General features: G+C 33.1%; 1 protein-coding gene across 3 annotated transcripts in view; it reads right to left on the bottom strand.

Moving 5' to 3' along the window:
• Nucleotides 1-20,145, bottom strand: part of Stk31 (serine/threonine kinase 31) — a 63,447-nt gene that overhangs the window by 3,204 nt on the left and 40,098 nt on the right. For all 3 annotated transcript variants that reach the window (XM_010628222.1, XM_010628223.1, XM_019208047.1), the window contains exons 17-24: nt 19,558-19,659; nt 18,079-18,159; nt 15,125-15,250; nt 14,384-14,509; nt 14,120-14,206; nt 13,292-13,441; nt 10,327-10,449; nt 5,375-5,443 (exon numbers count right to left, since the gene is read on the bottom strand). In XM_010628222.1, the coding sequence (XP_010626524.1) occupies nt 5,375-5,443; nt 10,327-10,449; nt 13,292-13,441; nt 14,120-14,206; nt 14,384-14,509; nt 15,125-15,250; nt 18,079-18,159; nt 19,558-19,659 (864 nt within the window). The remainder of the gene's footprint in view (nt 1-5,374; nt 5,444-10,326; nt 10,450-13,291; nt 13,442-14,119; nt 14,207-14,383; nt 14,510-15,124; nt 15,251-18,078; nt 18,160-19,557; nt 19,660-20,145) is intronic.

Raw genomic sequence — 20,145 nt, 5'->3', positions numbered from 1 at the left:
ATTTTTTCCCCTTACCTCTGCCCTCCCCTCACCCCCTCCTCCCCTCCCCATCTACCAACACTTTATTTTCATCTTTTCATTCTCTCACATTTTTTTCTTTTCCCTTTTTACTCTTCCCCTACCCATCCCACCTTCCCTACACCTTTAGCTCCTTAATTGACTTCACTGTGGAAACTGACCAGCTAGTTCTAAAATTTATAAGGAATTCATTTTCAACTTACCATATTTTTAAGTTATAATGGGCTTATCAAGATATAACCCCATCGTAAGCTGAGGACCATCTGTAGACCAATGAGATAGAATTCAGAGTATAGAGGTAAACTCATATATCCATGTTCAACTGATTTCAACAAGGATATCCACACAATTCAGTGGAAAAAGAGTAGTCTCTCCAACAAATGGTGCTGTTATAGCTAGCTGGCTTCTAGCAGAATGAAACTAGACCCTTACTTCAACTCAAATAGATTAAAGAGCTAGATATGAGTTAAATTTTTAAATTTTTAAGAAGAAAATATAGGTAAATCTGTGATATATTTTTCTTTTGAGCAAGAGTCCAGGCTGTTCTGCAACTATGTATCTCAGCTAGCCTTCAACTCCTAATCCTGTGTTGGTCTCCCAAGTGCTGGGATTATAGGCTTCCACCACTACATCCCACTTTCTTTGTGACTTTAGATCTGGCAAAGACTTTTAGATATAACACCAAAAGCAGAAGCAACAAAGAAAAGTGGCTTCCTGGAAATTAAAAACTTTATGGCACCATGCCTGCCTCACAATCACAAGGTCCTAAATTCAATCTCCAGTACTACCCCCAAAAAAGGAGAGAGAAAAGAAAATTAGAAACATTCATGCTTCAAAGGATACTTAAAAAGAAAATTAGATACCACCCACAGAATGGAGGGAAATGTTTGCAAACCATGTATCTATCTAATAAGGAACCTGTATTAGAATACATATGCAAATTACATAACTCAATAATAAAAAGATGACCTAAATTAAAGAGGCAAAGGATCCATATAGCATTTCTCCAAGAAAGACACACAAGTGGCATAGAAGCACAGGAAAGTGTGGTCATTATCATTAGTTACCAGGGAAGTGAAAATCAAAACTATAATGTGATAATACTTCACACTCACTAAGATAGCTACAATCAAAAGTCAGATAACAAGTGTTGATGAGGAAAAACTGTAACCCTAAAAGTAAAATAGTGCAACTGCTTTGGAAGATAGTTCAGCAGTTCCTTAAACAGAGTTGCAATATGACCCAACTGTTCTACCCCTGGGTATATACCCAAGAGAAATGAAAACATTTGTCCACTCAAAAATTTGTATACAAGTTTATAGTTAGCATTATTCATAATATCCAAAAGGCAGAAAGAACCTTAGTTACTTTTCTCGTTGCTAAGACAAAACATTGGACACCCAAAGTTAAAGGAAGAAAGGTTTATTTTAGCTCACAGTCAGCTGGCTCCAAGGCAGGGCAGCATGGCAAAGGGGTATCAAAAAGAAGAAACAATCCATGGCATGGGCAGGCAGAAGGCAGCATCAGGAAGCAATAAGTCTGCCTTTCCCTTTTACCCCAACCAGACTACAAGCCTTTTTGATGGTGCCACCCACATCCAGAGTAGGGCATCTGTCTTCAGTAAAGCTATTCAGACATACCCAGAAGAATGCCAATTCCAATCAGCAGATTAATTTAGTACCACACACCCTTAATCCCAGGATCACATGCACTAGATCCAGCCACCTATGAGCACATGAGGCTTTGGAGGAGTATCTAGACACAAGCTATAACAGAACCAAATGTCCATCAACAGATAAATGTAACTAGTTTTAAATCTATTTGATGTAATGTTACTTGGACATAAGAAGGAATAAAATATTAATTCTATAACTTGAATTAATCTTGAAGACATTATGCTAAGTGAAAAGACATAGTTCACATTAATTATATGATTCCATTCATATGAATGTCCACAATAAGGAAATCTGTGAACACAAAAAATGTCCACAGTGGTTAATCAGGGATAGAGTAGGCAAATGGAGATACTGGGAGAGGATAACTAAAGAATATGGAGGTTTCCTTTTTTTTGGTACTGAGGATTGAACTCAGGACCTTGAGCTTGTGAGGCAGGCATGGCGCCACTGAGCTAAATCCCCAGCCCTGAAAGTTTCTTTTTGAGATGATGAAAATGTTCCAAAATTGTGATGGCTGCACATATCTATGAATATGCAAAAACACTAATAAACTGTACACTCTAATTGGATGAATTGATAGGTAGATTCTTAATAAACTATTTTAAAGTTATTAAAAACATAATTGAGGGCTGAAGGATTTAGCTCAGTGGTTCCACCCACCTGCCTTGCAAGACCAAGGACCTGAGTTCAATCTCCCACACTTAAAAAAAAAAAAAAATCACTGAATGACATGCCATAGTTCATTGAATTTAAGACCCATTAAAACATTAAGGAAATCAAAATTCTGCCAAACTACAAACTATGATTAAAAGCCTTTAATTATACATCTCAATTCTAGATGTTAATTTGTTTAAAATAATTCATAATAAAAATCTATCACAGAGTATAATAATAAAGTCTTAAAAGGAAAACTATTTTTCCAGTGACAAAAAAATGTATCATTAAGATAGCAATTCTCTTTCAAACTAACCTATGAATGCAACATGATTCCAACTTTCAACAATATTTTCAGAGAACTAAACAAGTTGGTGCCAAAATTTATATTGAAGAATAAAGTCCTAGTATCATGCAAGATGACATTACAAGGAAAATACAAGGGAAGAAAGCCAAAGCCCTCCATTACAGATACAGTATCAACAATAGTACAATACTGTACATGTTCAAAAACAAGTTTGTAGAACAGAAAAGTCCAAAACAGATTAATGCATATGTGCTAACATGGCACACAATACAGAGGAATTATTCATCCAGAAGACAGACTATGCAATGAACAGTGCGGGGCTGACTATCCATTTGTATGTAAAAATGTAAAATTACATCCTCACTTCATGTTATACATAAAAATGAATTTGAATGTCTAATGTAATCTTATTAGAATCTTATGCATTGTTGCAGATTATTCACACCAGGGAAACTATTTGGTATTTACACATGTGTGACTTATTTATTTCACTTAGGAGTATATCTTCAATATGTATCCATTTTTAGAAATGGGAAGAAAGGAGCTAAAGATGCAGGGAAGGTGTGATGGGTAGGGGAAGAACAAAAAGGGAAAAGAAACAAATGTGAGAGAATGAAAAGATGAAAATAAAGTGTTTGTAGATGGGGAGGGGAGGAGGGGGTGAGGGGAGGGCAGAGGTAAGGGGAAAAAATGAGAATCAAGACTTGCCATGTAGAGGTACAAGATCCCAACAATGAATGTAACTGTACTGTATCCCTAAAATGTATCAATAAACTCAATTAAAGCTGAAAAAAAAGAAATTCTGCTGGGGGATGGAGATGATAAATTAATTCTTTCAACTGCCTGATTTCATGAATTCACATTCTTCTCCAATTGTGGTATGCCATTTACAATGTTCATACTATAACCCTGGCTTTGTTTGATAACTAAATATGATCACAAAATGCAGTCAAAGGCAATCCCACCACCAGCATTAATGGTTATGCCATATCTTAAAATCAAATAGGGCTGGGGATTTAGCTCAGTGGTTCCGGCGCCAGCCTCGCAAGCAGAAGGACCCAAGTTTGATCCCTGGCCAAAAAAAAAAAAAAAAAAAAAAAAAAAAATCAAACAGCACATAAGCCAAGGATTCTAACATAGTAATTTGATGTCCACAAGTAACTAACAAGGACTTTGTATTTATTCATCCTCATCTACATACAATGAGCAGTTAGCACATGGATGGCAGATTATACTTTATGGTAGACAAACTCACTGTCCCTGATTCCAACCTCCTGGTATTCATGACCTTATGTAATCTCCTCACTTTGAAAACAGGCTGCACCTCAAGAATTGTTATCTAACAAAGGCAATATAGTGTAAGTGATAAAATGCCACTTCTATGATTTGGTTCTGAAAAACTAACTTCTGTCCAGCAAATACACTCTCTATTGCCTTCTCTGTTTATATCTTTATGAAATAAGCTGCCATGATGAAAACATGGCAAAGTAAAGGCAACTTCTGGTCAAGAGCTAGAACAGAACTTCCCAACAACAAAGTTAAGGAAACTGAATCTTGTGGATGATGCTGGGTAACATATCTTAGTCCAGTCAAAATTTAAGATAACTATAGCCCAGATAACAAGCTGATTGCAGTCTATGAATGACCAGAGAATCAAGTAAGCTGTACCCAGATTCTTGACTCACAAAATGGTAGGATAATGTGTTTTAACTTACTATATTTTAGAATAACTTGGTAGAAGGTAATTTTTCTATCAAATCTAAAAATACAAGGAAGGGTTCCAGGTATTCACTTTGGGTGAAGTGCAAGCTCTGATATAATATTACCTAATAGCAAGAAATATTAGTCATATTCAAAATTGTAAACTTTTATCAACCTTCTTTGTTATCTCATTATCCAGGAGCAGCTGGGAAATATAATGCATAGTTTCATAATCTCTCAAAAGTAGTCTCAAATACATTTTACTACTACCCAGGAAGTGTAGCAAAGATCCAACATGTTATTTCTAAGGTGCTAAAAAATTCATGAGACATTAGTAATTATTATAAGACAAAGTATTTTTGTGGCTCAAAATGCAAAAGTATGGTCATAAAATTATATGTATTCCTTCACTGTAATTCAAACTATCAAAATAGCATGAGAACTTTTAGAACCAGATAATTATATTATCATTTAACTTTCTATTATCTAGTCATACTGGATTCCCCCTTTACCTGCAGAAATAAAAATTAACTTCCTCCAAATTACTTTTCTCATAGTTTATTCATAGATCATTGTTGTTTACTTGTTCATATTTCTAAATTATTAAATTTATTTTCATTGCTGGAATCCTTGTAACCCAACACCTAATATAATACCTGGGACAGAAAGGTACTCAAAATATACTGGCTGAAAACACATATGAATGACAAAACTATCTCAAAAACATACATGAATTATGGAGGAAAAAACATAGGTACTTATTGGAACATATAGTAAACAGTATTTTTTTCTAATTACCACTAGATGATTTATTTTATCTATGTGATAAATATATAACTTAGTAATATTAAATTGTCTAACAGTGGTATATGTCAGGCATTTGAATTTTTTCAATACTCCTTTACTATAAATGCTATTTCAGATTCTTACAAAAATTAGGGGAAAATTCTTAGTCAAATACTTAAGTTTACATCATTATACATGTTTCACACCAGTAAATGACAAAAAGGGCACATACCAAATGAAACTGATCCACTTTGGGGATTCCATCTTCATTTGTCTCAAATTCCTGATTTTGAACAAAAAGCTGTAACATAAGGGAAAAAAATGAAAGACCCTCAATATAACAAAGTATTAATCCTACAGAAGAGTCAAATCTGGAATTCTTTAAATACTGGTGAACAGAGAAGAGCTCATTTTAAAAAGCACATTAACTCAGGCCAAGGATTTAACTCAGTGGTGGCACACATGCCTTGCAAGCACAAGGTTCTCAGTTCGATCCCCAGTACCAACAGCAACCAAAAAGTACATTAACTGTTGCAGAACTAAAACACTCTGATAATACCTACCATTTATTACAAGCAAATATGGATCCTAAAATATCAATCATAGGGGATATACATTATAAACACTTTAAGAAACTATTAAATATGGAGAATTTGTTACATATACACAGATATTGAATCCCATGTATTCATCAACCAGCCACAACAACCATCAATCAATAACCATTTCTATCCTATGCACAAACCCACATATATTATTTTTGAGACAAATCTTTTACATTTCATAATTTCATCTGCAAATATTTTAGTATATATCTCAAAAGATTCATGTATCTTTTTAATCACAATATTTTACTTTTTAAGAGTGACTAAACCATATTCAAATAAGTTATTAATGCTGTAATTACTATAAATCAGAAAATAACATAAAACACAACCAAAGGAAAACTTTGAAAGGTAAAAAGAGGAAGTCAAACTGTTTATGGAGACCCCAAGAATAGAAAAACAGAATAGCAACCCCCACCACCAAAAACAAGAGTTACCCAGGCTTGGTGTTTTTCAAACCCCTAAGCTAACGACAGAAGGCAGCATAGGCAAGTTCATTCTTTCCTGAATTTCATAGGAATGCCTCTAACACTAATAGATAAGCCTGCAAGAAACAGTAAAGGGATTCACTTGGAAACTCAAGGGCAGAGGCACTAACTGAAGAAATCATGCCACAAGTGGCTGATCCCATTAAGCACAACTCTAATCATTAAGTATACTATAAGCAGAAAGATCCCACTAGAACAAGTGGCCAAGGAAGTATTCTCCATTTGCCATAGAAGCGGGGAGGAGTATCTGCTACAATGAACACAGAGATCAGAAAGCTTTATCCATAGGTCAAAGACTCAATTCCCACATTTAGAAGCACCAAGCAGCTCAGCCTTTGAAAGCTCTTTTCCTTCCTCAACACAAGAAGCAGCAAGCAATAACCCACACAGATTAAAATATAATTGCAAAAGCTATAAAAATGAGAATGCCATTAAAACCTGAGTTTAAAAAGTAATTTAGGGGACAGGGATTTAGCTCAGTGGTTCTGCTGTCTGCCTCACAAGTGCAAGGTCCTGAGTTCGATCTCCAGTACCCCCCCAAAAAAAAGTCAATTTAGTACTTCTATATTAAACCTAAATGGTGTAACCAACTGCTAAAATAAAAAGTTCAACAGGATCCATAACCTATTAAAATAGTAGCCTAATTGTCCAGGATACAATTAAAAAATCACAACATTCAAATAACCAGGAAAATACACAACTACAGTAAAAAATTGCAATCAAGAGCGAAATGAAGGATACGTTGTAATTATCTTACAAGAACTTGAAAATAATTATCATAAAAATGTCTTAATAATTGTAATTTTTCTAGAGTAAATGAAAAAATAAAATAACCCAGCAAAGAGGCCAGGGACTTAGCTCAGTGGTTCCGCCACCTGCCTTACAAATGCAAGGTCACGAGTTCAATCCCCAGTACCAAAAAAAAAAAAAAGAATAACCCAGTAAAGAAAGTTTTTTTTTAAATAACCAAATTTTTAAAACTGGATGGATATTGATGGATATTCAGAAATTGGAAAGATATTTCCTTTTCACAAATAGGCAGAACCAATGTTGGCAAAATAGGCATACTTCCAAAATTAATGCACAGATTTAATGCAATCTCAGAAAAAATACCAATAAAATTCCTCACAAAATTAGAGAAAACAATCCTAAAAGTCCTATGAACCAGAGAGATTCAGGATAATAAAAGTAATCCTGGGCCAGGATTTACCTCAGTGGTGCCACCACCTGCCTCACAAACACAAGGTCCCAAGTTCAATCTCTGGTACAACAAGAGCAAAGCAGGAAGTACCACAATCCTGGACTTCAGTTATACTACAAAGCTACAATGATTTTCTTAAAAAACAGCATGATACAGCACAAAAAACAGACATGTGGATCAGTAAAACAGAATAGAAGATGTAGGAAAGAACCCTAAGAATATTCACCCATCTGATCTTTGACAAATGAAAGAAAAACATTAACGCTGGAGAAAAGATAACCTCTTTAACAAAATAGTTCTGGGAATACTTGCTATCCATTTGCAGAAATTAAATCTAGACCCATGTTTTTCATTGTAAACGAAAACTAAATCAAAATGTATCAAAGATACAAATATAAAACATAAACAATCATTTAGAAAATAAGTAAAATTTTGAAGAAATAGGCACAAGTAAGGACTTTTTTTCATTAAGTTTATTGGTACTTTTTAGGTATAAAGTACAGTTATATTCATCATTGGGATTTTGTACCTTTACATGATGTATCTTGGTTCTTATTTTTTCCCCATAGCCCTTACCTCCCTTCATGCCCTCCACCCTTATTTACAAAGACTTTGTTTCCATTTTTTCCTTTTCTCATATTTTTTCTTTCCCCTTATTTCCTTTCCACTTCCCCTACACCGTTAGCCCTTTTCTTCCTATTTCACATTATCAATTATACAATTTGAAACTTATGTACACTTTTATGCACCTATTAGGTGTTTACACATGTGTGCAAGTAAAGACTGAACAGAACTCCAACTACACAAGAAATAACATCAAGAATCAACTAGTGGGATTAGATCATATTAAAAAACCTCCTAGGGCCAGGGATTTAGCTCAGTGGTTCTGGTGACTGCCTCGCAAGCGCAAGGACCTGAGTTCGATCCCCTCTACCAAAAAAAGCAAAAACAAAATCAAAAACCTCTGCACAGCAAAGGAAACAACCAAGAGTTGAGATGATCAACAAAATGGGGGGAAAAATTGCCAACTACTCCCCAGACAAAGGATTAATATCTAGAACACGAAGAACTCAGTAAAATTAGGACACCACCACCCTACAATTAAAAGGCAGTCAACCAATGGTCAACCAAAATGATTAGACACTTCTCAGAAGTACAAATGGCCCATACATGAAAAGAATGAACACTGCTGGCCATTAGAGAAATACAAATTAAAACAACACTGAGATTCCACCTTACTCCAGAAAGAATGGCCATCATCCAGATATCAAATAATAAATTCTGGAGAGGCTGCAGGAAAAAAAGAACCCCTCTACACTGTTGGTGGGAAAGTATAGTACAACTACTATGGAAATCTGTAGTAGAGATTTCTCAAAAAACTGAAACTAGACTTTTAAATTTTGATGAATTATTCTCTTTTTATGGCTAATGTTCTCTCTGTCCTACTTAAGAAATATTTGCCATATTCAAAATCAGTGTTTTTTTCCTGTTGCCTTCTAGAAGCTTTAGAAAATTCAGTTTTGCATTTAAGTATAATATACATTTTGAGTTTGTTTTTAATTCATGGCATGTGGATGAATCTAAACTTATTTTTGCATACACATACCCATTTGTTCTAGAAAAACTGATTTGAAGACTCTCTGTTCAGTCAGAGAACAACCCTGGCACCTTTGTCAAAAGTTAATTGACCAGATACAGGCAGGTCTATTTCCACTGTCCTCTTCTGTTCCATTCATTTATATGTCTAATTTCACACCAATTTCATACTGTCTTAATTTATAGTAACTTTTTTATTAATTGAAATTGGGTAGTATAAATCTTCTTTTTTTTTTTTTTTTTTCCGGTACTGGGATCAAACTTGGGACCTTGTGCTTGCAAGGCAAGCAGCAGAACCACTGAGCTGAATCCCCAGTCCTCTAATTTTATTCTTTTTCAAAATTACTTTCCTTATCCCACATCCTTGGCATTTCTATATAAAATACAGAATCTAACTGCCAAAAAAAACAGCATTTTTGTTGAGACTGTGCTGAATCTACAGGCCAATCTTAAGAAATGACAATCTAAACAAAGCTTGCAGGTTCATCGGTATAGCATATCTCTTTATTTACCTAAGTGCTCTATAATTTCTCTCAGAAATGTTTTGTAGTTTTCAGTGTAACATACATTACGCTTTTTATTAAATTTGTCAAAAATTTCATATTTTTATACTTTGTAAATGATTTTTAAATTTCAATATCCTATCATTTATATATAGTATATAAAAGTACAATTACACTGAAATTAAAACTGTTACCTTTCTAAACTCACATGTTATGCCTAGTAGTTTCTATGCATATTCCTAGACATTTTTTGCTGATTCTTGGGCTAGAACCTTCAGTATAATGTTTTTTAGAAAAAACAGATATTCCTCCCTTGTTAATATTTAATCCCTTAGGCCAGGGATTTAACTCAGTGGTTCCACCACATGCCTTGCAAGCACAAGGTCCCAAATTCAATCCCCAGTACCAAAAAAAAAAAATTTTAATCCCTAATTCTTAAATCATAAGTAAGTTACTTTTTTTTTAATGAGAATGAAAACACTTATCCAAGGGTCATTTAGTATATATTTTCCACATACCCATGAACTACTTCCAGATTAATATAGTACAAAATTATCTTCATTGTTAATCTTAATTTTAACAAAACTATAACACCTATTGCATATATCAAGTTCAATTATAGAAAGTACACAACAGGTAATAGGAAGTATATCAACAGTTTTCGATAAAAAATAAAATCAAAACCTACTAAACGTCTATCACTGCAGAGGAACATATTAAGGAGAATATTATAATCATCATATTACACAGTGAAATATAAAGTGACTGATCTATTTCAAAAAATAACATACCCACAATAAAAGGCAGCCATATGCATATAAGTCTGAACTTGGAGAAGGAGGTTTCCCCATCTTCAATTCAGGTGATGTCAAACTCAAGCCACCAACTGTCATGTTCATTGAAGCTCGCTGACTCTACAAAAACATTATTGTATTTTGAACATTTTAGGGGAAACACATTTGAGGTGGCTTTATATGACATATCCTGCATTTAATCAAAGTTTCATTTGAAATATTTCGTTCTTAGTCTCAAATACTGTTACTGAATTTCTGCTTTAGAAAGTGCTCTTAAGATCAGTCTCAAAATTGACACTGAAATTTTCACTACCATCTGATTATAAAATGGGATAGATTAAAAACTAGCAATCATTGATTCTTTGATTACTGGTACTCTGGTGTTCTTTTTGTCTTAAATTTCACAAGGGTGAGCAGCAGTATTATTTTTTTAAATCTGAAAATTTTTAATTTTAAACTGAAATTCTACAAAATTCTTTACTTACTGTTCTAAATATACCGTATGTGATGTTAAAGGATGAGCAGTGACAGCAATATTACCCTTAAATTAAGCAAGACCTTAGCTGTAATCCCTTTTCTCCTGTTTATTTGCTGTGTGACATAGGCTTTAACCTCTTAAAACCTAAATTAATCTCTAAAATGGAAATATCTATTTTATAGAGTAGTAAAGATAAATATAATTAGCACAATCCTCAGCATATATCATGAAATGTTAATTATATCTTTACACCTGTCTTCTCCACCTCTACCTTTATTTTTGTTTCCCAAAGTGTAGTTCAAAGACCAGCAGCTAAGGTATCAACTGGAAACTTGTTAAAAGTGCAGAATCTCTATCCCAGAAATGCTGAAAATTAATTTGCATTTAAATAAGATTCCCAGGTGATTTATATGACTGTAAATTTTTCTAAAACTAAACAGTTTTGATTATGGACTACTTTACAAATTTCTTTTCCTGATTTAATATATTTCCGTCTGAATGTAGTATGAAAAATGTAGCCAAAAGTACATTTAATCAATATTTCAGAGTAAATAATTTTAACTGAAGATTTAAACAATGTTTTGCTTAATAATAACAGGTAACAAATGAGTATAAAAGAGGAAGAATAATTCTTGGAGTAGTTATTTCCACAGTGGTACAAATGGTACATATAAAGTGATCAGAATCCCTAAAAGTTGAGAACATTTTTGCTTTTCTTTTTTTTTTCTAAGAAACAGGGTTTCACTAAGTAGTCCAGGCTGGCCTAGAACTCATATGTAGCCTAACTATCCTGGAACTTGTGATCCTCCCGCCTCAGTCTCCAAAGTGCTGAGATTACAAGGTATATGCCACCACACCCAGCAGAGAAGTTTTTGAAAGTCAGAATTTAGTAATTTTTCTTAGGCTAGTATCTTAATTCTCAGATAAACTATGATACATATCTCAGTAAATCAGTCTGTATTAATCCTGCATATGGCTTTTGACTATAATTTATATTTTCACTTTTTCATCATTTTGAACTACTATATAAAAGCTATTGAGATAACATTTATACTGGTGGTATTACCGTATGATTTACAGGTGACCAAAGTATAAAGCATTATGATACACACACAGTATTCAAAAGGAATTGCTCAGGTAATTAAAGTTGGAAGGATGTGGAAAAACTAGAATCTTTATACATCATTTAAAAGAATGTAAAATGATTCACATTAAGAAAATTAAATTCCTCAAAAAATAAAACAGGTTACCATATAAACTAGTAATTTGCCTCCCAAAAGAAATGAAAATATATTTACATAAAAACTTGTATACTAATGTTCACAGCAACATCATCTATAACAACCAGAAAATTAAGCTCAAACATCTACAACTGATAAATGTATGAACAAAACATGACATACACATACAATGCAATATTAGGACAAAAAATGAACTTTGAAAATGTCATGGAAGTAAAATAAGCCAATCATGAAAGGCCACATATTGTATGATTTTATTTATATGAGGTGTCCAGAACCAGCAAATCCGTAGATATAGAAGGGTATTAATAGTTTTCTGACCTGACTAGCAGGAGAAATGAACAATGACTGATAATCAATAGAGCGATTCTTTTGGGGAATGAGAAAAAAATGTTCTGGAGCTTGGCATGGTGATGCATGCCTGTAATTCCAGAATTCAGGAAGTTTAGACAGGTAGATCACTGCCAAGTTAGTGGTCATCCCGGAGTACATAGTTAGTTCAAGGCCAGCCTGTCTCAAAAGAAGTTCTAGAATTAGATAGTAATGATCAATGTACAATGTTATGAATATAATAAAAACTACAACTTATTTGTATACTTTATGATATGTTAATTATATCTAGATAAAGCTGTTACTTTTAAAATGGAACTGCTGACAGCCGTTTCACTGTGTATATATTTGTATTTGTCAATTAAAACAAATAGAAACTGTTTTCACGTGATCATGTATACTTTGAAATTGCCGATTCTATCAAAAGCATTTACATATTAACTGTTTGATCTTTGCTACCTTTACAAAATGGCTATTCTGAGATACCATGGCACCAAATTAACAACCATTGAAGTTGAAAAAGCCCAAGATTCCCAGATTTTTGAAAATGTACATTATAATAAAAAAACAGCAAAGTATGTATATTTAAATTAAATGTATGATGGAAGGAGGACACCAGCAGAGGGAAGTTCTTCATTAATTTCTAGCAACTGAATGTTTTCTGATGATAAAATAATTAATGATTAATGTCAATACCATTTAGTATGTCAAAGATTTTTTTATTAAAATATGCAATGCAAGAACTTAGAAACTCTTATTCTATCACCTAGATGATAGCAGATAATTGCTTATAAAACAAGACACACTTTAACTATATATACAGGTCCTATAATAAGTTACTATATCATGCTAAACTACTGCTCAATGATATTAAATGAAGTTAGAATTTATTTGTAAGATTATGACATTTTACCACAGATCTGGTGAAATCAAAATCTCCAACAATTCCTTGTTCCCGATTTAAAGCAAATACATTGTTCTGATGAAGTGATCCATGAATTATGTCGGCCTTGTGCAATGTATGCAGGCCCTGGGCAACACCTTTCATAACCTTTAAAGCTTCCTATAGATAAGTACAAATAAACAGGGTTAGAAAATAGGAAAATATTTTAATACATGAATCTTTTCTCTATTAAAGACTGTTCTACAGGTGAGTAAAGCTTCCTCCAAATGAATTTTTACTAAGAATACAGCAAAAAGAATTAAAGGTGAGATGAAGCCTGGATTATTCATTTAACTGATGACCGTTATATGTGTGTGTGTGTGTGTGTGTGTGTGTGTGTGTGTGTGCATTCTACAATTTCTAAGAAAACTTAGATAACAAATAACCATAAAAAGCAGCTGGAAAAGAGGCTTAAAGAACATTAGGTAGATAGAATCGTGGCCTCCTTCATTGTTATTAACAATGTTATTAAATTTACAGTGATAAAAATTTAAACTGTCAATTTACATATAGCAGACTTAATAGTTATAAGCTTAGGCTTGGAACCAAAAAGATCTAACTTCGTTCCAATTCTATGTCTGGCTGAGGGACTCCAGAGTTACTTAATCCCTTTAAGCCTCACTTTTTTCATCTGTATAATAGGATAACACTCCCATCAAAGGGCTGATGTGACAGAGTAACACAAGTCAAAACTTTACATCATATATCATGCAGTAAAACCTAGATAAATATTAAGTCTTAAATATTAGGTGCTATTTTCTCATTTAATATATCCATGAGAAATGTGTTTTTACTTACTTCTGATGATAAAGGCATACTGGCTTGAATAACACTCAGGTTTGCCTTAGGATAGTATGGGACCATGAGATAAGCCACAGGATCAGACTAAGAAGCAAAGCAGAGAATGTGACTCAAAGCAAAAACTTTTTAGCATATGCTGATTCTATAAGACAATTTTTGTTCTTTGTGAAAAAGAATTAATTACTACTCTGAAATTTGGAGCCAAAATTTACTTTAAATAAAATGTTTTCTGTAAGAGTTTAGCCTAAGAACTTGATTTACCTTACACAAAAACAGGAATATTAATGGTAATAAGCCAGACTCTTCTTTAGCTTCTCTCCAAGCTCTGTGATAGGTGGCTGCTCTCTGAATCACCCTGGCTTCTGTGTCTACATCCACAGAATAGCCCTTGAATTAAAAAAAACAAAAACAAGTACTAGTAATTTCAAGATTAAAAATTGCACTCAAATTATATATCACTCAAGAGTAATAAATGATTTTATGTATGTTTAATTACAGCTAATTTTTAAATTTTATAAGTACTTTATCTGCTTTGAATGTTCTAATTTGGAAAGGAAAAAGCTTACTATAATGTAAGCAACTAAGGCCAACTTAAATATTCTCTTGTGATGGTTAAGTTTCCCATATTAATCACAATTAAAAAGCAGAAGATTGTGTTGACAACATGGCTGACATTATGAAGAGAAATCTAAGAGAAGCAAAAATTTCAAAAAGATGTTAGATAAAATATATTAAGTTCACTCCAAAAAAGGAAAACAAGTTTAAAAAAAAAAGCAAACAAGTACATATTAAAAGCAGGTGTTATTTGGGGCAATGTGGGATACTTTCCAGTCAAAATTAGTTCTGGCAACGACACTAGAAAAACAATCATCATGTCAGTCAACCTACATACTTTAGAAATCAAAATAATGGGGTTTTTTTCTTTCCTGAAAAATAACACCACCACTCCCCTTTATACTTTATATAAAATACAATCTCCTACAAGTCAGAATTTACTATTACCTTTAAAAGAACTGTCTGTCCATTAACTTCAGAGCATACCAAAGGACGCTTGCTGCTAAGTTCCTTCATGGGCTCAGCATCAAGAATATCTCGTTCTAAGCTCATAGTAAGAAGACCACCAGAGTTCTAGGCACAAATTTTGTTAAAGATGATGAATCAAAAAATCCTACCATTTTTATATCATCAACATACTTAGCTACACGCTATTAAAAAGATACCATCAACCATCAACCTAAAACGACAAAATAAAAAAGTTAAAAGTTTCATATTTTTCCTAGTTTCTCTAAGACTCCTCCCACCTACAGTGTAATCACCATACATTTAATTATTGCCATAGTTACAGAACAGGCACTAGAAATGACTGGAATTAACCACCCATGTTTCTAAGGGAACCTAATGCTTCCTTGAAAAATCTCATATGCTTCCTAAAAGTACTGAAATAGTAACAAATAAAAAGGTAGTGGTAGAATCAAAATAACGTCTGAAAATTATGTCTACTATGAAGTAATTCTAGCACTTCTGCCTATGCCTGAAGTCCTTAAAGGTGAAAATGTTTTTAATTCTACTAGATATTTCTGCTACTTTCTAAAGGAATAATATTGCACACTAAAATTTGATATAACATTTCAAATTAAACTAAGTTTTACTGCAAAGTAGTTTTAGTAACAGAATCTTCAGATATTTCCAAGTTTGTTGTTAGTATATTTAATCTATAATACATAATCAACCTCCAAAAGATTCTCAAGGATACTTCATAGTTAAGCATCTTACAGTCATCAAAGGCTTCCATAAACCGAACTCAAACCTTTTATAATCTATAACAAAGTAAATTAAAATTTTTTCAATTAATTTTCAAGTCTTCTGTTGCCAAACATAATTATATACTGTTCCAGTCAGTCTCTAAACTAAATAGTCTCAAGGAAAAACATCATTTTAAAGTTTACCAAGGAAAGACTTTAATTTTTTAATTAATTAGGGAACTTTCATTTTACGTATTTATGAAAATAAACTCAAACAAACCTTTTTATACTACAGTTATTATCATAGACTTAATAACAATCTTAAAGAATAAATACAGTTGGCCCTCCACTTCCATGGAGTCCACCCCTTTGAATTCAACCAACTGCAAGTTGAAAATATTTTTTAAAAACTATTACATCTGAACATGCACTTTTTCATCATTATTCTCTACATGATACCAAATAAAAACCATTTAAATAGTATTTACTTTGTAGTATTATAAATAGATCAGAGATAATTTGAAGAACATAACAGGTTACATACTCATAGGCTATACGCAAATATTAAGTCATTTTATATATGGAACTTTTGGTAAAGGCTAGGGAATGGGGAACCTGGAACCAATGCCCCGTGGATACCAAGTAACAACTGTACCTGAGCTAGCTCCTCATCCTTTGCAGAAAATATAAAACATCAAGATAACAGATTCTTCCCTGAGCACCAGAATTTACCAATCCCACTCCATACTGCCCCTACTACGCTAATCTCCTTGCCTCTGAATTTTGCCTAGCAAATCAACCACTTAAATATATCTATCTTCACCTACTTCTTTCAAAATTTTTTGCCCAATGGGTTAATCTAAAAGACACACTGTGTTTAAATTCTTGGTAACTAGTAGTATTCTAGCTATTCCTCATAGCTAGCAATACTCTTAAAACAGCAGTTAAATTTTTATCACTTCAAAAATTAAATATCTAACTAGGCAATTCAGCAACATAGCAGGACCCTGCATGGCTGTTAATCCTGATGGTCAATCTCATTGGATTAAAAAACACCTAACAGATTAGTAGAGTACACTAATGGATGTGGGTCATGGAGCTGCAGCCTAACACACATCTGGTTTTTTACCTGTTCCTCTCATGCTGTTCCCCTCCTGTGCTCCAGCCACCAAAAACTAGGCAGCTTTGCTGTAACATCTTTCTGCCATGATGCTCCTGCCTTAGAACCAGATAACTATGAACTGAATTCCAACCTTTTAAATTGTATTAGATATTGTGTCCAGCAATGAGAAGACTAAACCCCCTGCCTTAAAATAAAAAATAAGATAACTGTACTGTAAACCTAAAATGTATCAAAAAACTCAATGAGAAAAAGGGGGGGATAAGAAAAGAGCTGGGGAGACAGATCAGTGGAAAGGTCCTCGGTTCAATCCCCAACACTGTAAAATTTAATTAATTAATTAAAAAGATAAGACATGGTGGCCAATGTACACAACCTCAGCATTGTGGAAGGCATAAGACAGGTGGATCAAAAGTTTGAGCCAAGAGCCAGGCATGATGGTACATGCCTGTAATCCCAACACTTAGGAGGCTGAGACAGGAGTATGCAAGTTTGCAAGTTTGAGGCCAGCCTAGGTTACATAGTGAATCCAAGTCCAGCCTGAACTATATACAGTGAGACCCTATCTCAAAAATAAAAAAAGAAATAAAGTTTGAGGCCATCCTGGGCACCTTAGTGACTTAGGAGTCATTGTGTCAAAATAAAAATAAAAAGGACTAAAAGGTGTAGACCAATGTGAAAGTCCTGGGTTTAATCCCCAGTACTGCAATCAATCAATCAATCAAGGCTGGGGATTTAGCGCAGTGGTGCTGCTGCCTGCCTCGCAAGCACAAAGTCCTGAGTTCAATCCCTGGTACCAAAAAAAAAAAACAAAAAACAAAAACAAAAAACTGATCAATCAATATCCCTAACACAAAAAAGGGCAACATTCTGAATGAAGATGAAGATAGAGAAAAACATGAAATTTAAAATAAGTAAAATGTGTATGATGCAGTTATTTGTGAGTCTTGATAAAACCTAATAGTACTTTAAAAATATTCATCAGGAACTTTTTATAGAAACAATACCATAAATTTAACTTCGATACACAATTTGAAAATCATCACTTTTCTATACTCTGCAGAATAATAATTTTCAAGGAAAACAAAACTTACCATGTATTTAAGTAATCCTATTTCAGAGTGAAGCAGAGGCAGCTCAGGGAACCATTTCTGTGCCAAGTTATTTAACTTCTCCTAAAGTTAAAAATATATTTTTTTATTTCAGATCATTATATATTCAATTATGTGTGACATGTTGTTCTTTAGAAAACTACATCAGCATCAGACTTCTTAGATATCTAATATATCTTTATCATTGAGTTTGACCTCTACTTCAAGAAGTATCAAGCAAAATCAAGAGACAATTTGAACTACCACCTCACAAACGGGAAGAAAAACTTTATCAAGTTTATGCCTTGTGTGTGTGTGTGTGTGTGTGTGTGTGTGTGTAAACACAAATATAGCCTAAGGCCAAAGTCCACACTCACTTCCTAATTAAAATGAAAAAGTTGGGTAATACATTAATTTGAATCATAAAACTGTCATTTCTCAAAATATTAAAAACACGGGACCATTTTAAAATAATTGCTGTCTCATTAAAAAATCATAAAAGTCTAAAGGCAAAAAATAAATATGCTGCTCTACATCAATCATTTTGAAGCAAATGTGAAATTTTAGGATCCTTACAGAAGTCATGCATCACATGATTCTACACATTTATCCTTTTTCTTTTTTTTCTTTTTTTTTTTTGGTACCATGGATCAAACTCGGGTCCTTGCGCTTGCAAGGCAGGCAGCAGAACCACTGAGCTAAATCTCCAGGCCCATATTTGTTAATTTTTATACAAAGTTTTATAAGATATCACAAACTGTCAGATGTGTTGGCTAAATAAAGCATATTTAAAATGTCCATTATTTTCATAGTATATTTTCAAAACACTATTTTTTGGCTAACTTCTTCCACATTATCTCCCTTAGATATATAATACAATATTCTTTCCATTTTAAAGAAACAAATTCATGATTAATTCTTCTTTTTAAAAAAATCACAAAATTTGGGTAATGAAGACTTAAAGATACAATCTCCCCCAAACTAGGTATTTTTCTTTTAGTAAATTCTTCAATTAAATTATGCTGCTTCATTAATGTTTGTATTGCAACATTATGATAAAAATGATGTTCATTAGGTTTTTATGACGGTCTTATGCTTTAAACAAAAAACAGTAGGAAATAGCCATGTGTGCATATGAAGGAAGCCAAAAGTTAATGATTACTACTTTACCACTAAGAAAGTTACAAGTAATTTTTTTTATTCTTTATAATTTCTACGTTGGTACAATAGTCCTGAATTATTTTGTTGTAAGAAAATACTTTCAGGCTGAGCATACTGCACAGTGTAGAGCTCTTGTCTACCATGTGTGAGGCCTGGAGTTCAATCCCCAATACTTCCCCAAAATATTAATTTCTAAATTCACATAAATATTATTACATAGGCCAAGATAACATTTCTAGCCTTGTGATTAAAGTCCATTTCATAAAATGAATATCTGGATTCAATTGCTATATAATCTAATTTAAATTTCAAAATACTTACATATTCTTCCTTCTCATGATAAATTTCCTGAAAGACACTATTACGTAATTGAGTTATTTCCTGTTTTATTTTTTCAATTTCAGGTCCATCAGGGTCATCAGACTTTAATCAGAAAGAAAAAATGGTTTTACAGGTTTATTAAAGTAGACTGAAAATAAATCTTCCTGTAAGAATTAATGCAACTTCTATGCCTAGCATACAAAAGGCCATAGGCTCAATCCCCAGAATCAACCAAACAAAAAAGAATGCAATTTCTACAGTAAAGCATTTTATGTGATTTCTATGCATCCTTCAGTACCTAGCATATAACTGACCCTTTTAACACTTGAATTAACTTAGGTCAGTTTATTCTAACACTAACTTCTCCAAAAGCTACATAAAAGAATCATAAGAAATAAAGACAATGACATAGATTTTCTTGTTTCTTAATTTGCTACAGATTTTCTGAAATGTAAGTGACCAACTGCAACCATAAAGCAAAAGCTACACACAGAAACCAGAGCTGAATTCTCTGGCATTGTTTTTAATGAGATTAGCTAGAAACACAACAAATAAAAGAATGACTGGGAGGGCAGAGGTAAGGGGAAA

Source organism: Fukomys damarensis, unplaced genomic scaffold (genome assembly GCF_012274545.1).
Source record: "Fukomys damarensis isolate Sample0158 unplaced genomic scaffold, DMR_v1.0_HiC HiC_scaffold_4, whole genome shotgun sequence".
Lineage (NCBI taxonomy): Eukaryota > Metazoa > Chordata > Mammalia > Rodentia > Bathyergidae > Fukomys > Fukomys damarensis.
Note: the sequence above shows the minus strand (reverse complement) of the source record. Positions and strands in the feature narration are given on the sequence as shown.